The 27173-nt window shown below is 39.7% G+C and overlaps 1 protein-coding gene across 7 annotated transcripts in view; it reads right to left on the bottom strand.

Annotated features, from left to right (window-relative positions):
• Window positions 1–27173, bottom strand: part of adgrb2 (adhesion G protein-coupled receptor B2) — a 341993-nt gene that overhangs the window by 42853 nt on the left and 271967 nt on the right. For 6 of the 7 annotated variants that reach the window (XM_066673975.1, XM_066673976.1, XM_066673982.1 and 3 more), the window contains 6 exons: window positions 26046–26196; window positions 18741–18810; window positions 17463–17529; window positions 14240–14325; window positions 5313–5411; window positions 885–1056 (listed from right to left, as the gene is read on the bottom strand). In XM_066673975.1, the coding sequence (XP_066530072.1) occupies window positions 885–1056; window positions 5313–5411; window positions 14240–14325; window positions 17463–17529; window positions 18741–18810; window positions 26046–26196 (645 nt within the window). The remainder of the gene's footprint in view (window positions 1–884; window positions 1057–5312; window positions 5412–14239; window positions 14326–17462; window positions 17530–18740; window positions 18811–26045; window positions 26197–27173) is intronic. The other variant, XM_066673980.1, reaches the window with a different exon arrangement.

Below are 27173 nucleotides of genomic sequence, written 5' to 3'. Positions count from 1 at the left end.
TCTGTGGTAGTTGAACAAAAACTCACAGACAAGTTAAACTTCAGCAACATACAAACAACAGTCATTTTTCCCCTCAAACATACCATTCCACCTGAAAAGACACAGAGCTTTTGAACATGAACAAACCAGAGAAAACTGCAGTTCTACACAATTATAGATTCCCTTTAAGATCCAAACCAGCGACAAGCTTACAACAAAGTACCTCGACCAAAGCTAATATTTACTAACTACAACTAGACAACTATTAACAATCCAAGATGATTATTTTGCTTAGTACAGATCCTCAGAGTTAAATCAACATCTCAAGGATCAGCTCCAGTCAGGGGTGTGCATATAAACATATACACTGCATGGTGAATCTGCTCATTAATCAGTGAAACCCATACATGCCCCAAATCCTCCTTCCATGCCTGCACACACAGATTCATGCACATGATGGAGTAGCTGCGCATTGCTCAGTGACAGTTGTTAACTAGAGAGGTATAAAATTCTCAAGCATTGGGATGAGGACTAGCAGAACTTTGTTCTCTGGAGAAATGGAGCCACAGAACTAATCACCCAACATCTGTACCTCATCTCATTAATGATTTTGTGGTTTAATGCAATTAAATCCCCACAGAAAGCCTTTAAAAGAGAGTAAAAACTGTTATTGCAGTAAATTAGGACACATTCTATATTAATACCTTTAATTTCAGAAGAACTGCCGTTAGGACACATTTTCACACCAAGAGTGAAAGTGATGAATTCACAAGAATCATCTCACATTTATAAGTGTAAAGGCATACACGCCGACTTCGGAAAATTGGAGATTATCCCTTACTCTTACCTGAAAACACCAGTGTGTTTTTATTGTTTGTGATTACTAATGGGAGATGCTGACTGACCTCTCGGCGCATGGCACAGTGGACAGTGATGATGACGAAGCCCTGGACTGAGTCGAAGACCGCGAAGAGCACCTGGAAGAGGGTGGAGCGGCGGTCGGTGATGGCTAATACTGCTGACATCCATGTGAGTGCCAGCAGGGGGAGCACCACACATGAGCTCCATAACGATGCCCTGGACAAACAGCACACAACATGACCACTTCAGCTTTGGATTATTTGGTTATTCACCACACATCAGCACAGAGTATAACACTGTTAGTCTGGAACCATTTAAAATAAGGGTGTAAAGAGGCAGTGAAATTCCGTGCAGCCTGATTAAGATATAATATTTTATAAATGATGGGCTCATTTTTGGCTAGCAGGACATCATTTTAAAAAAAAAAAATGTATATATATTTTGTCACTTTTGAGTTGCCAATCTACCTACCAACGTGTGTTTTTGAACCACGAGAGGAAACTGACATGGACACAGGGAGAACACACCAAACTCCTCAAAGACAATCACCCAGAGTGGGACTCGAAACCCACAACCTCCATGTCCCTGGGATGTGTCACAGCATTACATTACCTGCTGCGCTACCCTGCCGCCCATATATAATATACATGTAATACAAAATTAAATTGAGTCTTTTGAGGCCACATATTTACACCCCTGCTTTAAAGATTCAATTTTAGCTTCAAATATTCTTTAGCTTTCAACATTGGTTGGGTGGTGGAAATAATGACAGATGAGGTGGATGCTCACAAAAACATATAAACCAAAAACCCATCAATTTCTCCCACAACAAACAGAAAGCAAAATGCCTTCCATACACATTCAGTACACTGATCTCCTCAGACATTCATTCATGGGACTCTTTGAAGTCAACATTATGTAGTCGGTCCATGATTAATCTGACCAGGTTATTTATCTAATTCAACTTCCCCATCAGCATATAGTGCCTTGCTATTGATTGCTCTGTGTAGACCAAAAGCATAGAGTGAACAGTTTGGAGGATCTGTTTTTGAGACATATCTTTCTGAAAGAACTGGTAAATATAATTATCAAGAATGATCTAATACGTGTTCTGTATTTTGTGATTTCTTTACTTAAGCGCTCCTGATTCCACTCTGACCAATTACTCACCAGGTGTGTTAGAGCAGGTAAATTACAGTGTTCTGGGATTTGATCTTCAGGAATGAAATTGACCATGAATATATTTTTTATGAAAACTCTTCCTAGAATGGAAAACCTTCACAGATCATTGCAAAAATTGTATGCCACCTGGGTAATGGTATTCATTTCTATTGCATTTGTAAAGCATTTTTATAACTTGCCAATGTTGCAAGGCAGCTTTACAGACATCTGGGCTCTGGCCCCTGGTGAGCATCACCGAGGCATTAGTGCAAGGTCAAGAACTGTCAGAAAATGAAGCTGAAGCTAATACTGGTGCATTCCTAGATTTTAAATTCAAAAAGCTTCTCTACTGTTGGGCTAAAAAGAACCATAGGTCATAATTGACTACAATGATACTGTAAACATCTCAATTTTAGCTTGATTACAAGTCATAAGAACTACATGAAATCCAATCTTAGTTTTTAACATTGTACCTAAGTGTGGAAGAATTTCTCAGTAGGTTCAACAGAGTTGTTGACATTGTGCCAGCTGCATGTGGAGGGAGCATGAACAGGTCAATAAGTGACCATTAGTACATAGTATACAGGTGCTGGTCATAAAGTTTGAATATCATGAAAAAGTTTTATTTCAGTAATTCCATTCAAAAACTGAAACTTGTATATTATACTCATTCATTACACACAGACTGGTATATTTCAAGTGTTTAATTCATTTTAATTTAATGATTGTAACTAACAACTAATGAAAACCCCAAATTCAGTATCTCAGAAAATTAGAATATTACTGAAGACCAAAAGAAAGAGCATGTACAGCACTCAATACTTATTTGAGGTTCTTTTTGCTTGAATTACTGCAGCAATGTGATATTGCATCTTCCTCTTCACAATACCCCATAGATTTTCTATGGGGTTAAGGTCAGGTGAGTTTGCTGGCCAATTAAGAACAGGGATACCCTTGTCCTTAAACCAGGTACTTGTAGCTTTGGCACTGTGTACAGGTGCCAAGACCTGTTGGAAAATTAAATCTGCATCTCCATAAAGTTGGTCAGCAGGAGGAAGCATGAAGTGTTCTAAAACTTCCTGGTAGACGGCTGCATTGACCTTGGACCTTAGAAAACACAGTGGACCAACACCAGCAGATGACATGGCACCACAATCCAAAACTGACTGTGGAAACTTTACACTGGACCTCAAGCTACATGGATTCTGTGCCTCTCCTCTCTTCCTCTAGACTCAGGGACCTTGATTTACAAAGGAAATGCAAAATTAACTTTTATCAGAGAATATAACTTTGAACCACTCAGCAGCAGTCCAGTCCTTTTTGAAGGCAAGGCGTTTCTGATGCTGTCTCTTGTTCAAGAGTGGCTTGACACAAAGAATGCGACAGCTAAAACCCATGTCTTGCATACATCTGTCCGTGGTGGTTCTTGAAGCACTGACTCCTGCTGCAGTCCAGTCTTTATTGAATCTCCCCTACGTTTTTGAATGGGTTTTGTTTCACAATCCTCTCCAGGGTGCGGTTATCCCTATTGCTTGTACAGTTTTATCTACCACATATTTTCCTTCCCTTCGCCTCTCTATTAATGTTCTTAGACACAGAGCTCTATGAACAGCCTGCTTCTTTAGCAATTACCTTTTGTGTCTTGCCCTGCTTGTGTAAGGTGTCAATGGTCATCTTTTGGACAACTGTCTTCCCCATGATTGCGTCACCTACAGAACTAGACTGAGAGACCATTAGGCCTTTACAGGTGTGGCACCAGGTGTCTTCAATATTGAACCTTTTCACAATATTCTAATTTTCTGAGATACTGAATTTGGGGTTTTCATTAGTTGTCAGTTATAATCATCAAATTAAAAGAAATAAACACTTGAAATATATCAGTCTGTGTGTAATGAATGAGTATAATATACAAGTTTCACTTTTTGAATTGAATTACTGAAATAAAGAAACTTTTTATGATATTCAAATTTTATAATCAACACCTGTAGTGCAATTAAATATGCAGAGGCAAATATAAGTCTCAGGTTGATATGAGCATTTTCAGGTAGATGGCAGGTGTCAGAGAATGCTGTTGGACAGAGATATGCTCAGTTGGTGGTGGTGGTGGTGGTGTTGGCGGGGGTTGGGGGTGGGCAATTGTGTTGGCTGTAGAGTCAGGGGAAGGGTGCTGGGATGAGTTCATGCTGGTTAGCCATGGTGTCTGACACCAATTTAGTGTGTTCACGCTGCACTGAGTCCATATCCTGAGTGTAAATGGGCTTAACTGACAGGGGACAGACAACCCACTTACAGTTCATTACCAATGAGAGTGAAAAGTGAGAGAAAGGCAGAGAGAGAGTAGGACAAAGAAACAGACAGATAGATAGACACACATATGTTAATGCAAGCTAAATAGCTTACATTAGATTGTAACTGATGAAAAACTGCACTCACATAAAATCACTCACACACACACACACACACACACACACACATCTTTTCATTCAGAAGATGAATATATCATGACCAAAAGAGAAATGATAGAGATGGAAATGATAGAGAAAATATATAAGTAATTCCATCATTATTTCAGTAACATGGCTCTACTGAAAAAATAAACCAAAACAAAACACCGAAAAAAAAAAACAAGCCACAGATTAGTCCAATTTCCCCACAATCCCAAAAGAACAAGAGATGACCTTCAACCCACTCTCTGGTTCTTTATCTCTTCAAAGAACAGACACCTCAGAATGTGTGTATGTATGTGTGTGTGTGTGTGTGTGTGTGTGTGTGTGAGGGTGAGACAGAGAGAGCAGCTCTTTGAAGAGTTTGAGTTTCTTACTGTCAGCAGTGCGTTAGTACAGCTGGAAAAAAGAATGAGAGAAGGGGAAAGAAAGAAAGAAAAAAGAAATGGAAGGTGATCAAGTGAATGAAAGAGAGAGAGAGAGAGAGAGAGAGAGAGAGAGAGAGAGAGAGAGAGAGAGGGGGGGGGGGGGGAGAATTGGAGATGGAAAATAATGATAAATGGAAGCTAAGGAGAAGAGCTAAAGAGTAAGAAGACTAAAAAGTAAGAGAAAAAGTAGAGGTAAAGGTATAGAAATATTTAATGCAACTAAATGGAGAAAGAAGTAGAGTAAGAGACAGCACTACAAAAGATTGTGATAACAGAAGGAAAGAAAACGAGATGGAAACTGAGATGAAGAGAGAGAGGTGTGAGAGGGTAAATGATACAGGTGTAATATGAGAGAGAGAGAGAGAGAGAGAGAGAGAGAGAGAGAGAGAGAGAGAGAGAGAGAGAGAGAGAGAGAAGGGGGGAGTGGAATGAGACTAACATGGCGCTGCTGGCGGTGGAGCTGGACATAGCGGTGCTGGAGATGACCCCACACTTGGAGCATTTGAGGAGAAGTCGGCTACGTGCCTCCAGCGGTGGACTTCAGGACCCAGCACACACACGCACACATACACGCGCACACACACACACACAGACGGAGCACAGGGGGGGAGGGAAGGGGAATGGACCGGGACACATTGTAGGACCATATCAATGAAAAATGTGGGTTCATACAAACCATTCACAAAATGCCATACCCATACATTTAAAATCATACCCATACATACACACACACACACACACACATGACAGGGACAAATTCAGATGGAAAAAAGGCACAAAAAAGGCAAGACACAAGGACACGGGGAGAGGGAATGACACATTGGAAAATCAAAAACAGAAAGGAAGAAAAAAGAAAAGAAGAAATTAAAGCAATGACAAATTATAGTAGCTGTAATGGACAATAGCAGCAGTACAGACATTATACAACAGAGATCATTCATGTGTATGGCAGTGGTGCAGTATATACACAGACCTAATAGAGAAAACGAAGAGAGAGGGAGAGAGAGAGAGAGGGAGAGAGAGAGAGAGAGAGAGAGAGAGCGAGGGAGAGAGAGCGAGGGAGAGAGAGAGAGAGAGAGGGGGGAGGGAGAGAGAGCGAGGGAGAGAGAGAGAGAGAGAGAGAGGGAGGGGAGAGAGCGAGGGAGAGAGAGAGAGAGAGAGAGAGAGAGAGAGGGGGAGAGAGAGCGAGGGAGAGAGAGAGAGAGGGGGGGGAGGGAGAGAGAGCGAGGGGGGAGAGAGAGAGAGAGAGAGAGAGAGAGAGAGAGAGAGAGAGAGAGAGAGAGAGAAGAGAAGAAGAAGAAACACAGAAATACAGCAGAAAGTAGATCTGGACTATGACTCATTATAAACACATGAAGATGAAGCAGGTGGGAGCTACAAGGACTAACCACGCTATGAGCTTTTCAGGACTTATTGGTGTTTGCATCTGTATGGGTTCATAGCTATAAGATAAATCAATGGTCACACTTAGTTCACCTCATGAACACATAACACACAAACATATGTTCAATACATTCTATTAGCCAAGGTCACAATTGAAATAACACTATATGCTCTTTAATGTCCTGAGATTTTAAATGAATTTAAAAAAATCCTATTTATAAAATGCATCAAATGAAGCACTAAAGTGAAGTAAGAGGTGACTGGCTGTTCAGCACAATGAGTCATACATAATTATGCTGACATGAGACACGGTAGAATACAGTACTGTGCAAAAGGTGGAGACAGGCCATGATTTACATTATTTGCAGTCAAACTGGTCAAGTACAGTACAAGTTAATCTTTTTTTTTTAATTTATATTCTCCAATATTTATCCACTTTATTCAAGGTGGCCCCATGACAGGGGAATTTTTACATGCATTTAACACACTGAGTGCAACAGAGGTGACAATGTTATTGTGGAGTGAAGAGGAGGTGCTGTTTCCTTTTTAAATTTTCAATTTTGCCATCTTCCTAGTGTGGTGGTGAGTTTTACCATTATAGTTCAAAGCATTGCTACTGAGTGCAAATGAATATTAGGTCAGTAAAATGTTAATTATCACACTGACACAATTGTTGCACCACATGGGACACGTCAATTTAAATTCTGAATTACATTCTCATTCAAATAAAGATATCCATAGTATTTTAAGTGGGAGATGTTTGGAACAAACAACTGTGGATTGTTTCAGATCTGCGCTGAGAGAGAAGCTTGATTTACTCATGTCTTTAAAAGGTGACAACTTGAAGTAATGTTTATATCATGGGGACAGCGTTAGTGCTCTAGCAGGATTTACATACAGTAATATTAGGAATTCACATTTCTCTGTATCTTTTAATAATATTTCATTTCCTTTGACCCTCCTCTTTATTATCTAAGCTAATATCCTCAGGAAATATTTCTGAATGGACAGCTTGGCCTTAATGACATTGTTGATTGTAAATTATATAAATAATGGCTGGTGTGGCTTAGGACTGAAGATGTATAGGGGTTGGACAATGAAACTGAAACACCTGGTTTTAGACCACAATAATTTATTAGTATGGTGTAGGGCCTCGTTTTGCAGCCAATTCAGTGTCAATTCGTCTTGGGAATGACATATACAAGTCCTGCACAGTGGTCAGAGGGATTTTAAGCCGGATAGTGCAGGATAGTGGCCAGGTCTCTACGTGATGCTGGTGGAGGAAAACGTTTCCTGACTCGCTCCTCCAAAACACCCCAAAGTGGCTCAATAATATTTAGATCTGGTGACTGTGCAGGCCATGGGAGATGTTCAACTTCACTTTCATGTTCATCAAACCAATCTTTCACCAGTCTTGCTGTGTGTATTGGTGCATTATCGTCCTGATACACGGCCCCGCCTTCAGGATACAATATTATAACCATTGGATGCACATGGTCCTCCAGAATGGTTCGGTAGTCCTTGGCAGTGACACACCCATCTAGCACAAGTATTGGGCCAAGGGAATGCCATGATACGGCAGCCCAAACCATCACTGATCCACCCCCATGCTTCACTCTGGGCATGCAACAGTCTGGGTGGTACACTTCTTTGGGGCTTCTCCACAACGTAACTCTCCCGGATGTGCGGAAAACAGTAAAGGTGGACTCATCAGAGAACAATACATGTTTCACATTGTCCACAGCCCAAGATTTGCGCTCCTTGCACCATTGAAACCGACGTTTGGCATTGGCATGAGTGACCAAAGGTTTATAATGTTGTGTGCACTGCAACATTTTGAGCAAAACTGTGCTCTTACCCTCAGCTAATTGAACCTTCACACTCTGCTCTTACTGGCACAATGTGCAATTAATGAAAATTGGCCACCAGACTGCTCCAATTTAGCCATGAAACCTCCCACACTAAAATGACAGGTGTTTCAGTTTCATTGTCCAACCCCTGTGTATATGCAGTGTTTTATTCGTCTGCATAATTTCTCCTAAAACAACATATACAATAGAGATCATCCAGGCTAAATGGTAATGAACTGGCTAATGGTCGATCACATGATTGGAGCGTAAATCTGACAATTCTAAAAGCACACCTTAGGTATACATCTGTGTGTGTGTGTGTGTGTGTGTGCGTATGTGTGTGTGTGGTAATAAACCACATATCTGAATGCCTGGACTTATAACTAATGACCTGAAGGAGAGAAATATAAGATATACGGATAAACTCCAATATTCTCTCCATATACCCAACACAGTATGCGAGTGTGTGTGTGTGTGTGCGAGTGTGTGTGTGTATGTTAGTGAAAGAACCGAGGTCACTCTGGTCAGACTCTTTCTCAGGTCATTAGTCATGGATTTCAGTGTTTAATGAACCCGTCAGAATTGCCCCCAGTTTTTCAAATGCAGTCCTAGTCTGGACACTGCCGAGCTGCGAATTCCTAAATGAGGACGGGTAGTGAGACGATAGTAAAGAAGCACTTCCAAGTTTCCTCTCAAACAATTCATTATTTACTAACACTATTGTGAAGTCAAATTCTCTGCTTGGTCTAAACATTGCAACAAGCACAAACACACACTAGTCCTGTATAGGCCCAGGTCAAACAACTCCACTGGGGAATGTAGTGGGTGAGTGACATCTGGAGAAGGAAGCTGCGTTCCTGTGTTATGTGTATACTATAGTCTGACAGAGCAGAAAACAAACTGACTATTAGGACCCGCATGCCTTGACCCACACTTTACCAAGAGTCATATTACTATTCTCAGTTCTATAGCTTTTTTTTTTCTGTAAAATATAACTGTAATTCAAAATTCAAACATTCTCCCACTCTTTTGGCTTTTTATGATATGTACTGCATAGTATTAAAAATGTAACAAAACATAACAAAATAATGAATAATATTGTTTATAATTTTCATAATTATAAAATTAAGTAGTTTGAAATTGCCGAGTGAGAAGAACTTGTTTGTCACTTCATACCTTATGAGTTCCATCAAGGAAAAAGTGTTGTAAAAGCATGTGCATCGATTTGTACTGTTCTTGGAGATAATACTGTTTCCAAAAATATGTGTGAGTTTCTGTTTAGCGGTTCAGTGGTTCTCAAACTTGAAAGAACGAGTACCATCCTATGAGTTGCTTGAATATTTGTAATGTGCATGCATTACACCAACCGCGACCCTGAAATGGATAAGTGGAAAAGATGATGATGATGATGATGATGATGATGATGGTGATGATGATGCATTACATCAAATCATTCTAAAATAATTAATAAACAATCATAGAGCAAATATAAATAATTAGGCTTAAACAATGTTTAAACACAACTATACATTTATCAGAACATATTGAATTGTGGGGAAATAAGCATTTTGAAAGAAATTAGAACGTGAAGAGAGAACAATTTAATCTGCGCTTTGATAGACTACAGGTGAAAACAGCACTGCGCTTGAAGCAGGTGCTCCCAACGGCTCCCAGCACTTGTATCAGAAGGTGAAGAAAGGCGCTGTAAGAGTTTTAGGACTCTAATGATGCAAAGATCGACCACGTAATTTTACTTCAGTTAAATGTTCTCTCTATTCATGCCTCTAGAGTTAATCCTTCTGGGTTTAGGAGTGTTTCCCAGGGTTGGTCTATTTGTTTTTCTCTTTTCCACATTGCCGTTTTTCTAATAAAATCCAAATTACTCACGTCTGTCTCTAGCCTTTGCTTACATTTAGTAAGAAGGTGAAAGTAGGCTTTCTTTACATGGATTTTGCAAAATACTGTGAGATTGCATTCCCTCCCTTGAAATGTGAAGCCAGCCCTTCTCTTACAGACGTACTGAATACTGTTTCTTCTGAGCCCTACTAGCCCATGTTGATTTTCTTTTACATAGACTACATTTACACAATCTAAGCTTAATTATAAAAACTGTGAAACATTATGTAGTTTCAGATTTTCAATTATTCGTAGATATTCAGTTATTTTAATTAAGTAGTAATTTTCGAGGTCACCTGAGGTCATCGTACTACCACTTCCTGCTTCATGTACCACTAGTGGTATGCATACTATATTTTGAGACCCACTGGTTTAGATGATTTAAAGATGATGCTTTCAATGTTACTGTTCATGAACATAGTGTACTAAAACTTTTTTAAATGAAATTATTATTCTCATTTTAATACCATGCAGCAGTTACTACAAAACAACAAAAGAGAGGGAGGATGTTTACAAAAAAAAACTTTTTAAATTATATTTGTACACCTAATAGGAAAGTAATGGTTTACATTTAAAGTAGTTTTCATGCGCTCTTATTTTAAACCCAGGTGTAGCATTAGTTTTGTCCAGGGACTAGACGAGTGATGTCCCTGCATAAGCTGAGAAATGAAACTTAGATGCTGTTCCAAAGGCAAAGGGTTGTTGTCTGTTTTATTACACCAAAGACTGTCTCATCAACAGGTCTCAAGGGTGTGAAGGTGTGTTTTAGTGCATTGCAAAGTATGATACACGTGCCATATGTAGCAAAAGAGTTTCAATATAGTGTTGTGTCTGTATATTTGTGGAGCTTGAGGGTGTGTATGTGAGGAATCTTAGGGTGTGTATCTGGGGTGTGTATCTGAGGAGCCTAAGGGTGTGTATCTCTGTGTGCGTGTGTGTGTTTGTGTGTGTGTGTGTGAGAAAGAGAGAAAGAGAGAGAGAGAGAGAGAGAGAGAGAGAGAGAGAGAGAGAGAGAGAGAGAGAGAGAGAGAGAGAGCCAACTGGTTGCTAAGGAAACCCTTTATACTAGGTCCTGGCCAATATAATGCCCAGTTAGTCATTGCAGCTTCCAAAATGTGTCGACCACACATGCCCATAAAAAGAGGTGAGGGAATAAAGAAAAATAAAAATCAATTTTGGGGGAAATTGCAACATGGATTGTTGTCTGGGGGATTAGAAATATCCAGTCATTAGATTAGCTCACATCTCTGATTAGCTCCTCTTTCAATACCTAAGACCAATTGTCTCCTACCCACTCGCCTGTAGAAAGCTACAAAGAAATATCATCATGCTAGAGTCACAGAAACCACTGTGAAGAAGTAATCTGTTGCTGTTTCGAGTGCCTCTTCAGCTGTTTGTTTTTGATCATAGTGCACTATATCTGTACACTTACAATATGTGCCCAAAAGTTTATGAGCTCAAAAGTCCACATGGAAGGTTCACAATACTTTTGACATGGCTAGACCTGTGTGTCTGACTGACACAATGCCAGTACTCATTGTTGCTGGCAAATGCATGTCAGATTACATTACAGTCATTATGTTAATAAAAGAGGAGACACCAAGATTTCCCTTGTGAGAAATAAAGCAACATGTGTTTCAATATGGAGTAGCCGGGGATGAGGCTGATGGTGAACTTTGCTGCACTCATGTTATTAACCGTGTTAAAAGGGTGCATAGGCTTTCCATCTTCTCCATCCCTGCCATGATAAAAAGAGCTTTTTACAGCGAGAGATGTCCCACTTGGGTGCATGTACAAGCAGAGATCTTCCACATAGTGTGGAAACAGAAAGCTAATGATGGAACCATCACACAACTAGTTCCAAGTAAACAAGCCAAACAGATCAATACAGATGCAGGTGCACTGATGAAGCTATTATTATTCATCTTTGTGTTGAACCACTGTACAATCTCAATGAGTGAGACACTGTGTTCCTGATTATGCATGTATGTTTGTGTTGGGGGAGGAGAGAAGCATATATATATATATATATATCTTTCTATTATTTCTATTAAACATTTCTCACAAAGAGAAGGACAGCTACAGTGGTCAAATGAAGTAATAAACTGAAACATTGACAGAAATGGAGATACAATATTTTATCTGGACAGTGTTACGACACAGTCTAGGGTTGAGCCATAACAGAATGAGGTGTGTGTTAGTTTAATGTATGGGAAATGAATAACTGTAACAGAGATGAGAATGTGGGCCAAAAAAAATGTGGATGAAAAAGACACAAACGGAAACACCGAATGGATAATTCCCAGCTGCTGGGAAGCTTGGGCCTTCCCCACGTTTGTTTTGTCCTCCCCAGTGAGACCGGCACTGCCCACAAAGCTTTCTCTATGCAAGATGGCGGATTCCACTATAAACATTAAGGACGACACAAAAATTCACATTTCTCCACTGACTAAATAAATGCATTCTTCCATAAAGTCAGCCACTAACAGAGTGAGCCACTAATGCTGGTCTGACTTTTCCTATTTAAGAACAATAAGTTCTGCCTTAAGGCTCCAACAGGACTCTGAACTCACGGTTATACTCCTAGAAACGCCCTCCCAGGTCAGCGACTCTTCTCCCCACTGATGTGGGGTTATGGTGCACAGGGAAATTCAGCTTTCTCTGTTTCAGCAAAATTCCACGTTAAAAGCTCTTGTAATTAGCTTAAATCAATCTTCTAATGTTACACGCTGTGCTTTGATGTTTCCATTAGCGGTGTTTACTTACTTACATTCATGGCACTTTATTTACAGTTCTTAGTGTTATTTAAGTTTATCAGTGTTACAATACAATGCTTATCAGCACCATTTAAGGTGGAACAAAAAGTTCATATGAGACGATGCGTAATGTGCAGAGAGGGAGAGTTCACCGAGCCAGCTCACTATGCATTTTTTTTTCTGAGCTCCGGACCTGGAGGAGCCTGCTCTTTCTAACCTCCCAGCTGAGGGAGACTGTCTGTTTTTATCACCTATGCACCAGTGAGGAGAGCTCCCTCACACTGATGAGGAGAGTTATTTCGCGCTGGTGAACTGTGCTTAGTTGCGAGGGTGAGGAGAACTCCCTCACACAGGTAAACGGTGCTCTCTTGCACCATGGCTGCACTTCTGTGTCCAAAAACGTGAGTCCCCTGAAGAACTTTCGGTGAAGTAAAAGCACCAATTATAAAATATTCATTCATGCATTAATTGTCTGTTACCGCTTATCCAGTTCAGGGTCTCAGTGGGTCCACACCCTGGAGGCGGCGCCAGTCCTTCGCAGGGCAACACACACACTTACACCGATGAACAATTTTTTATTTTGTAGCCAATCTTCCTACCAACATGTGTTTTTGGACTCCGGAGCACCCGGAGGAAATCCATACGGACACACCAAACACATCAAACTCCTCACAGACAGGTTGACAGTGACACTATCTGCTGCACCACCGTGCTGCCCCACAAAGTACAGGGTGGGCCATTTATATGGATACACCTTAATAAAATGGGAATGGTTGGTGATATTAACTTCCTGTTTGTGGCACATTAGTATACGGGAGGGGGAAAGCTTTTCAAGATGGGTGGTGACCATGGCGGCCATTTTGAAGTCGGCCATTTTGGATCCAACTTTTGTTTTTTCAATGGGAAGAGAGTCATGTAACACATGAAACTTATTGGGAATTTCACAATAAAAACAATGTTTTTTCTTGAGTTTGTTGTGAGTGTGATTGTTTCAGCATTTGCTCTCAGCAACGAGAAGTTAAGATGGGAGGTGGGGTTGATGCAAGAAAGAGGGTGTGCCTGAAGGGAAGGGCAATGCAGAATTACTGTTTATGTTTGGTTCTGAGATGCTAGTGGGACATCTGCTGGCAAAATCTCGGATAGTGCACATTTAACTATATTATTGCTGCTGTTATTATTATTATTATCATCAACAACAATAAGGATTTGTAATACTATTACATTTAAAAACTATGACAATTTTCAGGGAAGATATTTGTGGCGTATGATACATGGATTTATCCTTCTGTGCGTTACATGGTTCGTAGAAAATCCAAAAGACACAATATTTTTCCCTTTTTCACTTCGTATAGTTTCTCAAATGACTGGATATTTGTAACAAAAGAGTGCACAGAGACAGGGGAAGGGGTGGGGATAATGAGAACCCTGCTGTAGATACCCTAAAGACCCTAATTATAGAGATATTTTAAGGCTTTACTCACCCTGCTCTCTGCTTTTTGGATTTGTCTGAGATTCCATCTCGAGACATGAGCTTGTTGAAGACCACTATTCCTATTAGCATGTTTACCTGTGGGGGAGACACACATTGTGTGAGCTTAAGCTGCAACATGGGGTTTTCCTGCAGCTGAAAGACAAATATTACAGTCCGTCTGCCAAACAAACTGTAGCACTGCCAAATCTTCAGAATAAGGGTATTCTGGCCAAGTTTATCAGCACACACCAAGGCTCTGGTTACACAGTAGCTCACAGTTGATTTCATACAATCACACAGACCTCAAATCATGTATTCTTTCACACAGATACACTTTCACCAGACTTATATTTTATCTGTGTTTCTATGTGGTTCTCATGTAGTAGCACCATGGTACATATGTACATATATATTATGTTCTTACCTTAAGGTACACTTATATTGCACATTTGTACACACATAGCTTGTATAATCCCTAGAGTTTTATCCCTATGAGTTTTAAGGCAATGCCAAATGTTCGTTAGAGAGGGTTTATAACCTTCAAGCGTTTGCCTGGAACAGTAAAGCTGCATTCTCTGGACTGAAGAGGCCATCAAATCCTCAGAGAAATGTTCTAAGACTAGTTAAAGCATACCCAGAATAGTAGAAAATATTGCTAGCAATGTCTTCAGCTAAAATGTTGGGTGTCCTCAAAGTTTTGAACATATCATTAATAAAGATCTTTCAAATAACACTCCACTTCATCAGTAGAAAGTGAATCTACACAAACGATTAAGAGATTCTAACAGTGTAGGACCAGCCTGACACTTTACACATGACTAAGACACCACAAGAAAAAAAAAATAAAAATAACTGTCAGACAGGCTAGGACCAACTGAACGCTGTATTATTTCTGCTGGAAAACAATAGGCTGTTAGCCAGTAGTGTGAATAAAACAAAGTGCTCTCAGAGTGATGCTGTAGCTGCTAGTGCTTGGCAGTGGCCTGGTGGGAAAGGGAAAGTGGGAAAAAAGAAAAAAAAAAAAAAGTATTTTTCTCCTACTGCAGAATTACAGCAGCAGATTAAATCACTAAGCTTTTTTATATTGCAGGGATTCTTTGTGTGGGTGACCTTTCTCCAGCTTCTAAAGCTCCTAGAAGATAAAGGGTGTATATCATTGATGTGCTGATTTATACAGCATCTTGTTCTCGATCTGCTTTTTCATGTGAATCCACACCTCAATCGACTGCGTATCTGGTCTCTTTTAACTTAAGTGATATGCCATAGAAGTTTCCTTTCGTGCCAGTGTGAAAGCGTTCATACAAGGCTCTACCCATGCTTGGTGCTTTTGGAGGTGTCCATCTATAAATAGGCAGGCTAATCCCTGGCTGTCTCCAAGTATATTTATGTCAAAATGGTATAAACACAATTAGTGGAGAGGGAAAATAAAGCAGTGTTGTAACCCCTGACCCCTGATCTGCTCCTGGCACCAGCAGTGCCTCTCCTCCAGCCTGTGACAGGTGTTCTGGCATTCTGCCTGGGAGCAAATGAGCGGATGGATCATGGAGAGATGGTAATCCCCCTGTGCCATTCTCTCTCTCTCTCTCTCTCTCTCTCTCTCTCTCTCTCTCTCTCTCTCTCTCTCACCCGCTTATGTTGAACTCCTGATCCTGTGCAAACTAGAGAATGAGGATGAAGTTAGTAGGCAAAAGCAGATGGTGCCCTGGCTTGCACACACACTCGGCCTGATAGCTAACCACAGAGAACAGACCACATGCATAGTATTCTGCGAAAGTCAGAGACCACTCTACGTTTATTCAATTTCCATTCAAATGGAAATTGATGGCCACGGGAGTACTACCAATGGATAAAAAGCCCCAAAATCACTGCTGAGCCTGATTCACTTGTACACACACCACACTTAAGACCATACTTCTGGTCATGTGATTACATACATATGCTCTAAAGCGAACACATATCTGCCCATATTACATATCATGCATTGATTATCAGCTAGATTTGACATATATGGGTAAAAAAACAAAGCTCATAAAATGTGGCCTGTTCAAGATGATAGAGTTTTATATCATTGCTTTAAAAAGAAAATAATTTATCAAAAAAATTCAGATGGACCCCTAATAAATGCTCCAAACTTAACCTACATTAAAAGGTTTTGTTTTTGTGAAGTTACCATTTCAGAGGAGCATTATTTCTTTGTAATTTTCTGTGTGTAAATGCTCTGTAGCATTTCTTGGTTTCCTCTGTACGTCAGTGGGAAAACAACAGCAGGACTTGCAAACAATGAGGATTTCAAATTCTGATCATCTTTGACGCTCAGAGAGAGACAATCCCATCATTCTGGTATTTGCTGAAAACTAGATTAATTATTTTCCCATTAATTAGATTTGCCTCCCACAGGAGGAGGGCAGCATCTCCAGATGCCCAAATCTCATTTACAGCTGTTTGTGTGAGTGGGTTGTATCACAACAGCACCATGGCACGCACGAACAATGCAAATCACTTCTGACCATAAAACACGGCACAAATATCTCATCCCCAGCTCTTACACCTGAGGCCAGACTGGAGACGACACACACACACCCAGAGCTCAACAAGTCTAATCAAGCAATTAAAACATGCAACACTAATGGAAAATATACACATTCAAAATGGAACCAGGCCCAGACACTAATTTAATTAGGAGCCGTTCTCTCCCTCGGCTCAGAATCTCTGTTTATTTAGACGCTAGAACATCAAAGACATGGGACCGTGTGATGTCGAATATAGTCCACTTTCCACAATTTGTGTTAGTCTTTCATCAGTGGTCAATTTCTGACCACGGAATCATACTTGTCAAAATAATTTTGGATACCAGGCCAATTTGAGTCTGGCACTGACACTGATGGGTGTAAAAATCCCAGCAATACTGCTGTAATACACTCACAGTCCTATGCACTGGGTTGCAAAGCCATTTGATACAATTACCTTGGGACTACAGTCACTCACAATTGTTCCTTTAACTACACAGTTTCTCAGCCCTCACAGTTCAGTCCATAAATGAAAAGAGGCCACCATAGAACCATCTTTGACTAGTTCCTTTCTGAGTGCTAGATGGTTCTTAAGAAAATGGCACCAACATGGTAGCGGGACAGTGGAACTCTGGATGCTCTGCTCCAAAGCTAATGGTCAAAGACATGAAACCGGGCAATGAAGTTTCTGACCAAAGAAAGAGTATGAAGCAAGATGACACCTACCAGAACAATGACAGCAGCTGGACCCACGAAAGCATAGAGTAAACCCCCTTCCAGAGACAACCAGCAGCTAAGAGACAAGGTCGAAGAACATCTGAGAATTAGTGCATTTAATTAATCATTTAACAATAAACAAAGAAAGAGAGTGAGACAAACTTCCACACACAAATCAGTGTTACATTCTTCAACTCTCTCTGTTTCTCGCCCTATCCTTCTCTCTCTCTCTTGTCCACTCTCACTCTTTCCCTTTCTAAAGTCCAGTTTAGAAAGACAGAAATATGCCTCCTCACACTCCGCTCCTTCTCATCACCCCCCCAGGTAAATGCTGTCACAGAGTAAAGAAAGTGTGACACTTGAGGGAGGTCTTAAGTATGGACAGTATTGGGGTCATGTGAGGACAAACTGTGCCTGTCACTGTCTCATAGTTCCATTGCTGCCATTACGTGACAGACGTGGCCAATTAAATGGCTTGAAGGCCATTTTGTTTGCAGCCTCTCTCTCTTATTAGTCAAGTGGTGCACTTGCTTAAATCAATGGCCTGTCAAAAGAGTGCAGACAAAAGCCTTTAACTTCAGTGGGCTGCAAAAAGTTGGAAACTGGACAGGGTCCAGAGAGAAGAGAAGTTGTGTTCCCTTCTCCCCAGGTGCTATAGCTGTACTGCACAAAAAGCCATCTTTGCAAGTAAAAGCATTTTTAATGCATGGTAATCACTGGACTGGCAGATCATTTTACATGCTTCAAAAGCTATTCTAGGAGGAAGATGACATTATGTTTCAAAAAAATACAATTAAATGTGAATTGTTAAGGCATTGTCCAAACATTGGTAGGCACCTATTCATCCAAATTTTCCAGGATATCAGTTGGAGGTTGTGTTCCATTTGCTGCATTACTTTTCTGTGAAGACTATGAACTAGAAACCGGAAAATGGGTTGTGAGCTGTGAGAATATTACTTCATTCAGCCAAAAGAACATTAGTGAGATCAGTTACTGATGTTGCATGAGTGGACCATAAACGACACTCCAATTCTGTTAAGGGGGTTTATTACTCTCTCGCCAAAACCTGCCATTGGGAATGGTGACCTTGGGCTCAGGTGCAGCTCCTTCAGGGCATCCCATTCTATTGCCACTGCTTTTCAATGGGGCTTATGCAAACTGTGAATGCTAGAGATATATGCAGCTTAACATAGCTGCCAGTTAGTGTATATTGTCTACAGTTATGATGCTCTCACTTGATTAGACATCATTTCTTGCAGCTGAAAATGAGAGGGTAAAGATACTCACTAGCTTGCTGTGCCATAACCTCTAGCTCTAGTGAATCCTACAGATACAGCAACAACAAGAGCTGGCAGACCTGTGGAGGAGATAGAGAAAAGGGAATTGAGTGGTTACATGTACAGACCTGGCGAATGAAGGAACAAACCACAGCGGAAATGGTGTTACTGCAGTTTCCAGTCAGAGCTAGGCTACTAACATATCACATAGAAAAAAAAGGTCTAAAATGTATTAATGGTTACTTTTGAGTGGAAAAAAGGAAGTAATGTGAAATGTCCTGACACTCTAACAGCTCTTTTCTTTTTACATCCAGCAGAGAACAATGGTCTGAAAAAGAGGTAGGGTAGAAAATCTCTCCACCCTTCAGTGCCTTTGTTAGTCTGTGCCAGTTTTCAGGGCCTAATGCACAGCACATATGTGTACCCCTGGTACAGCCCCCCACCCCACAAGCCCACACACACACCCTACACTTAGCGCTTAAGTATAGTAGGATCATGAGCTTGTGTGCTATCAATAGAAACACATTCAACACTAAAGCACTTTCAGAATCACCTCTGTACTAGTTTTCACCCTCGCATCTTTACACAGCACTATATAGGCTGAGTGCAGCACATGTACAGGATATAATACGAATAATTAACATAAGTAATAAACGCACATCTTTGTTCTCTTTGGAACTTTTGCTCCCGCATAATATCACTCGTGTGTTCTTTCATATCCAGGTCTCCATTTCACAGAAGCATAAAGAATGAGGTATTATTGTGAACCCATCATGAGCCAATTTTACAGCTATTTAAACAAAGAAATCTCATTATGTGTGCATTGTTAAGATGTGTTTTCCTCATTCTGAGTATTGTCAAACCACAGCCTGTAGAGCAATAGATAGATTCCAGTCGAGGGCTTTTTATTGCACATTGTGTTCATTTGGCATTCATACAGGAACTATCTATTTAAAAATACCTCATTATGTCTAAATGTATATTCATTGTCAGTGACCCATGTAATAACACTGTAAGGGAGGGTAAATACACAGGGCAAATGTAGGCGTTTTAGTTAAAGACAATAAGACAACATGTCTGTATAGTAACTTCATCTGTAAAGTTGTACAACAATGTTGAATGTTTTCAGCTCAGTGAACATATCTGTAGCATGAAAGTAACATTTTATAGAAAGAGATTTGTTTGATTATAGAGTGGCATGTGTGAGCCACAGAATTCACACCTTTAATCTTACATACTCTCTGAGTGGCTGTAATATAGCACTATCCTGAAGCATATAAATAACACACAGTGAGAGCTTGCCAGGCTAAACTACAGCCTCCACATGATGGCAATTGTTGTAACTCTATGTTACATCTAGGCTTTTCAAAGCAGGTAAGAAATGAGAGAAGACACTATCCACTCAACTAAATTCACAATGATGTTATGAAGAGATGAAGTGATAGACATCATGTAAATACATTTAAATGTTGTCATATTTCTCACATGTTAGTCTACACTTAAGAGGGGTGGTCGATGCTATGTGGCTATCAGCATTCTCTGCAACCACCCTGGTACAGTTTTGAAAGAGTATATAATTGTAGCTGTTTTAATTGTTTGTTTTTTACATGTGTCCACTGCCTAGTGTGCTGTATCCTTGTGTATTACCCACCCCTGTGTTTTCTTGTTCTTGTTTTTTTTTTTTTTTAGTGATCAATAGCACTGCAGTGTTTTCAGGAGTCTCTGCCATCTCAAACACATTTGCCATTACAGTCAGCGATGCTGCTTTAGTCACAATGTAATTGGACCTATCAATTATACTCTTCTTTTGTCCATGTGCCACATACTGCACTTAATGAGCAGGCCTCTGAAATATTCATGTAATTAACAATGCTCTGATTAACTCCATAAATTAAAAATGCCATAAAAAAAATAAAAAATATGTGGAAAAAAGACAAGAAAAAGAGAAGGCATGGAAAGCTTTTCCAGGTGGGCTATGAGTTAATTGTGTGTGATATTAAAGCATTTACAAACACCCAGCTTTGGCTTCCAAAGACTGATGCATGGGGTAAACACTGTAAATTATTTTTCTGATAGATTTAACATCAGGCGAATGCTGTGAGAAGGCTTTAAAAATCACTAGATACTGTTATAGAAGCATATTTAACACTTGTAGGCCTCATTACAATCCTTTAAATTCATCCACCAACAAAAGCTATGCCCCCGGGTACTTTTTCTATTCATTATTACTAAAAAGTGATTTCTATCAACTGTCTCCTGCCTATTCATAGATCCACAGATGAAGCTATTTAATGGCTAAAGGGCCATTATAAGCAACAAGGACATGTTTATCTGATGTATTTTAGTTGTTTCAATATAAACTGTACCATATACTACAACAAATATCTGGAAAGGTTTTGGCAACTTACTGAGAAGGTTACAACTCTCGTTTCAACATTTAAATATAAAACTGGTATAACATGAGGTATGTCTTCCAGTTAAATGAACTGAGGGGTCCTAGGGCTATACATGTGGGGTCACAGTATTTCATAATGATAACTTATTATCTCAGAATAACAAAATAAGTTCTCAAAATCAATACTTTGTATCTCAAAATGAAGAGGTTATATACTTCCTCTTTTCTACAACCCCAATTCCAATGAAGTTGAGACATTGTGTAAAACATAAATAAAAACAGAATATAATGGTTTGCAAATACTTTTCCACCTATATGCAGTTGAATACACTACAAAGACAAGATAATTAACGTTCAAACATATAAACTTTATTATATATATTTTTGCAAATATTCACTCATTTTGTATTTGAGGCCTGCGACAAGTTGCAAAACAGCTGGGACAGGGGCAACAAAAGACTGTGAAAGTTGAGGAATGCTCAGAAAACACCTGTTTGGAACATTCCCCAGGTGAACAGGTTAATTGGAAACAAGTGAATGTCATGATTGGGTGTAAAGGGAGCATCCCCGAAGGGCTCAGTCGTTCACAAGCAATGATGGGGCGAGGTTCACCACTTTGTTAACAACTGTGTGAGCAAATCGTCCAAATGCTTAAGAACATCATTTCTCAATGTACAAATGCAAGAAATTTAGGGATTTCATCATCTACAGTCTATAATATCATCAAAAGATTCAGAGAATCTGGAGAAATCTCTGCAATAAGCGGCAAGGCAGAAAACCAACATTGAATTCCCCTGACCTTTGATCCCCAGGCGTCACTGCATTAAAAACCGACATCATTCTGTAATGGATATTACCACATGGGCTCAGGAACACTTCAGAAAACCATTGTCAGTGAAAACAGATCGTCGCTCCATCTACAAGTGCAAGTTAAAACTCTATCATTCAAAGTGAAAGTCATACAGCAAGAACATCCAGAAATGCTACCGGCTTCTCTGGGCCTCAGCTCATCTATGATGGACTGACGCAATGTGGAAAAGTGTCCTGTGGTCTCATGGACGTCATGTCCACAGGGCCAAAGTGGACTGTCAGGATTGTTATCAGCGCAAAGTTCAAAAGCTAGCATCTCTGATGGTATGGGGGTGTGTTAGTGCCCATGACATGGGTAACTTGCACATCTGTGAAGGGACCATTAATGCTGAAATGTACATACAGGTTTTGGAGCAACATATGCTGCCATCCAAGCCACGTCTTTTTCAGGGACGACCCTGTTTATTTCAGCAAGACAATGCCAAGCCACATTCTGCATGTGTTACAACAGCGTGGCTACGTAGTAAAAGAGTGCGGGTACTAGACTGGCCTGCCAGCAGTCCAGACCTGTCTCCCATTGAAAAGGTGTGGCTCATTATGCAGTGCAAAATACAACAACGGAGACCCTGGACTGTTGAGCAACTGAAGTTGTCCATCAAGCAAGAATGGGGAAGAATTCTACCTACAAAGCTTCAACAATTAGTTTCTTCAGTTCCCAAATGCTTATTAAGTGTTGTTAAAAGGAAAGATGATGTAAGACCTTGTCCCAAATTTTTTGGAACGTGTTGCAGGCCTCAAATTCAAAATGAGTGAATATTTACAAAAAGAATAAAATAATAATAATAATAACGATATAGTTTATCCATTTGAACATTAAATATCTTGTCTTTGTAGTGTATTCAATTGAATACAGATTGAAAGGAATTTGCAAATCATCATATTCTGCTTTTAGCAACGTCCCAACTTCATTGGAATTGGGGTTGTACAAGAAATTTAAATCATTATAATTGCATCAATATACATAATATACATAAAATTGCATTAATATACATCCACATTATCTGTTCTGATGCAAATTCTATAAAGCATCTGACATCTGTTGTAAAAAGCTCTATATGAATGAATTTTAATTGATTTTTTCATTCATTTCAATACATTATCAGCAGATAATGTGTCCTAATTTTGAGACAGTGATTAATTACTATGAACTAATAAGTCGGAATTAATATTTAACATTATGATTTAACTAAATGTAAATATTTTGGGAATATGCCTACTCATATTCCAAAGTAGAATCACAGTAATCTCTAGAGTGAGATTTTTTATGGAGAGAGAGTAGTCTCAAAATACTTCACAAATGTATAAATTTTAATCCACAAATTAAATACAAGTCATAAATATGTTTCACAATTCACAAATGAATACATCCGAATCTGTGTCTTACGGTCTGCAGTTACATTCATAAATAAATACATATAAAAATACAGTTACATTCATAAATACATGTTTTCTTTTTCATAGATATATCATACTTTTATGCAAAAATAAATACATTTGTTTAACTTTACACTGAATTTATTTGTAAAGTCGAAGTCTCGAATTTAAAATTAATTTGTAAATTGTTGAATCTGCGTTTGTGAATCGAGTCACTCACGAGTTGTCCGTGATGTGCATTTGTTCATTTCCTCTCATGGGTTTTTTGATTTTGAGACTTTCCTCTCGCACACTCACACCTACGGACACTTTTGTGTCGCCAATCCACCTATCAACCTGTGTTTTTGGACTGTGGGAGTAAACCGGAGCACCTGGAGGAAACCTACGCAGACACAGGGAGAACACACCAACTCCTCACAGACAGTCACCCGGAGGAAACCCACGCAGACACAGGGAGAACACACCAAACTCCTCACTCAAAAGTGTCCGTAGGTGTGAGTGTGGGAGTGAATGTGTGTATATGTGTGTTACCCTGTGAAGGACTGGCGCCCCCTCCAGGGTGTGTTTCCGCCTTGTGCCCAATGATTCCGGGTGGGCTCCGGACCCACGGCGACTCTGAACTGGATAAGCGCTTACAGACAATGAACGAACGAATGATTAAAATGATGCAGTGTATCTTAACAGGTCTCCAATAACCTGTGGGGAAAATGAAAAATTTAGATGTGTGCTGAAGTGAAACGTAAACAGAGCCGTGAAAACATCTGCTGTAATAAAAATTAATATCCACAATGCTTCATATTTGAGGAGTGTTACAGACAGGAAATTACAAGAAACGACAGGTAATTACAGTATAGAATTTAATAATTCCTTATTGCTCTCAAAGGTGAAATAAAATGTTGGGAAACACGTTTTAGCTTTATAGCATGTTTTGTGGTGATCTTTAATTTGATTAGCAGGAAGATTAATAATTAAAAACACTTAGGTTCTATTCCAATAGAAGATGTCTTAAATTAACCAATGAGAGAGACTTAAACATATTCTTTGTGAAGTCTTTGCACTGTAATGCAACAGACTCTGGGTTTGATGATCAGATCTGTGTAGTCGGTAGGGTTACTATGGTGACAAGAGCAGAAAGAAACTGCACAAAGCCACGTTCCTCTTTGCAACTTTTATTAATTCATTTGAAGCAATATCTCATGATGCTCTGTACTAATGTTTTAGTCAAGATCATTGGCAGCACATCTATGCCCCTATAAAATGGAAAAATGCCAGTCTAATGCCGTATCAGCTCTGAACATCTTTGAATTAATGGATTAGATCACTGGATCGATAAGGCTCAAAAAGAATCCACATAGGGCTGTAATTGCTCTGGTATCTCCTAAGATCTGGCCCTCGCTGGAAAGATGCTATCTCATGCATTTCTTATCTCTGATCCTACATCTGTGACTAGTAATACAGCAACAACACTGAGCTGAAGTGGCAGACCATATTGTGGTGTGTCATTTGGCTGCATTGAAGCGAATGGAGGAGCCAGATTGTGGAACGTCACAGGGCTGAATAAAGCAGAAGTGGCATGTCATATTGCGCTATGTCACTCATGTGAATGGAGGAAGAAACTGGCACAGTGGTGTAGTCCATCATGTTAACTCCTCCCTGGTGTGATGTTGTATTAGTTAAAATCAAATATCAGCTTTGATGAAGCTATCTGAAACTTCCTGAGACTTTATGCATGTGTGTGTGTGTGTGTGTGTGTGTGTGTGTGTGTGTTTGATTGTTTTCATATAGTCTGAGGACATTTGTTTTTTTTCAAAAATGTCTATTTTTAACACTTTGTTTACTCAGTTTAAGATTAACAACAGGCTTATAATGATAGTCACATGTTCAACATTCTTACAACCATTTTAATATGTACATATAGGTACATTACTACAACTAAAAGGGTGAAAAAATAAATATAACACTTGTGTGTTATGTGTTAATCAGAAAAAAATGTCTTGAATTTGTTGAACTTGTAAGGGGATCATTAGCAAATATTGAAATGTTCAGTGCTCCATGACAAGGTCTTCATTAGTGTATATGATGTGGTCCGAGAGCTTGTTTGGAAGAGAGGCTGGTTGGTGAAATTTGTTTTTAATGTTGTAACAGGTATTTGCTCTGCTACCTCACACCTGTTTGATCCCAATCTTTCATTTCTGAACATTTTTACTTCTTTTGACATTAGATGGCAACATTCCTCATCCCTCAGTGGCACTCACAAGGACGGGCAGATGAAAGGTGATGACGATAATGATATGGGTACATTTCAGGACCTTCTGATCAACACCTTGTATCTCCTGATTATGAGGGTTTATTGTTTTTAGAATGTGGGTTATTGGTAAATCAATTAAATGTAAAATGTAGAAATAAAATCTGTATGTATGATGCTGCATAAATTTTTTCCTGTTATAATACAAAGAAGTATACCACAGCACAAAAGTGTTTATGCTTAACTCCACATAATAACACTGTACAAAACCAAAACTTCCACAAAAGTTTTATCAGTGTACAGTACATTCACTCTCTCTCAGGAGAAAGATACTTAAAAAAAGAGTCAACAGTTCATAAAAACTAATTAGCACAGGAATTGTGTGTGCGTGTGTGTGTGTGTGTGTGTGAGAGAGAGAGAGAGAGACCTACCCCAGCCCAGGCACAGGAAACGTTTGCGAATTAGGCGTGTTCTCATCTTGCCAATCACAGCAAGGTAAGACTGCCACGCCTCAGTCAGCACCCAGCAGAAAGAGGCCAGAAAAAAGAAATGAAGAAAGGCAGCAGTCACAGTACACAGCCCCTGCGAGACAGAGACAGAGAGAGAGAGAGAGAGAGAGAGAGAGAGAGAGAGAAAGAGAGAAAACAACAGTGAGAAAATAAATGAGAAAAAGACAAAATGACCAAGAAAAGTGAGTAAGAGAAAAAAAGGCAGAGAAAAAGAAAGAATGAGTGGGAGTGAGTGAGTGACAGCTGACAGATATAAGCATGCATTCTAACAGGTTTTAGGCGTTCTTCACAGACACGAGGTATGCTAGAGATTAGAGACCGAGTGAGTGTGTGTGTGTGTGTGCAGGGGGTGGCAGCAGGAAGGCCGTAGTCATTATAGACAACGTTTTGCAACTGAAATACATCACGACATTTAAAACTACTGCCTCTGAATACAGCCACTGAATACAACCATTACAGAGCACTAGTGTCACTCAGATGCTCAGCATGGAGTGGAAGGACTAAAGCACGCAGGCCACTCATCTTCTAAGGCAGTGATGAGTGATTCCAGAGCACAGCAAAGAGAAATGTAAAGAGGATAAGAGACACACTCTCTAAAAGGGTTTACAAAAAAAAAAAAAAAAAAAAGCTTAGGACGACGGTGCAATTAGAGTACCCAGCCACAAAGGTTAACTATGATCTGCTCTCTACAGATGAATGGAGATGAGAGGGATATGGCAATTAATGGCTGTAAGAGTTAAGTAGTACATTCTAAAGCTAATAGTTCGTAGCAGTGTAATCATACATACATTTTCAGATTTTTATAAGTGATTTTTGATTTTCTTTTTTTACCCAACTGTCTTCCAAATTTAGGCTCTTGTCAATTCCACCCATTAAGTAGAACTCCATCATCCATGCACAAGCTAACACAATGCCTTTGCAGGAGAACACTAACTGTCAGATCTGCTAGTATCATGCTCAAGGTAATGGTAGGGGGAGGGTCCTCCTTGGATAGCAGAGGTATGACTAGGAAATAAACGAGTGATTTGATGATGAGACTGGTAGCCTGAT

This window comes from Hoplias malabaricus, chromosome 6 (assembly GCF_029633855.1).
Source record: "Hoplias malabaricus isolate fHopMal1 chromosome 6, fHopMal1.hap1, whole genome shotgun sequence".
Taxonomy (NCBI): Eukaryota; Metazoa; Chordata; class Actinopteri; order Characiformes; family Erythrinidae; genus Hoplias; species Hoplias malabaricus.
Note: the sequence above shows the minus strand (reverse complement) of the source record. Positions and strands in the feature narration are given on the sequence as shown.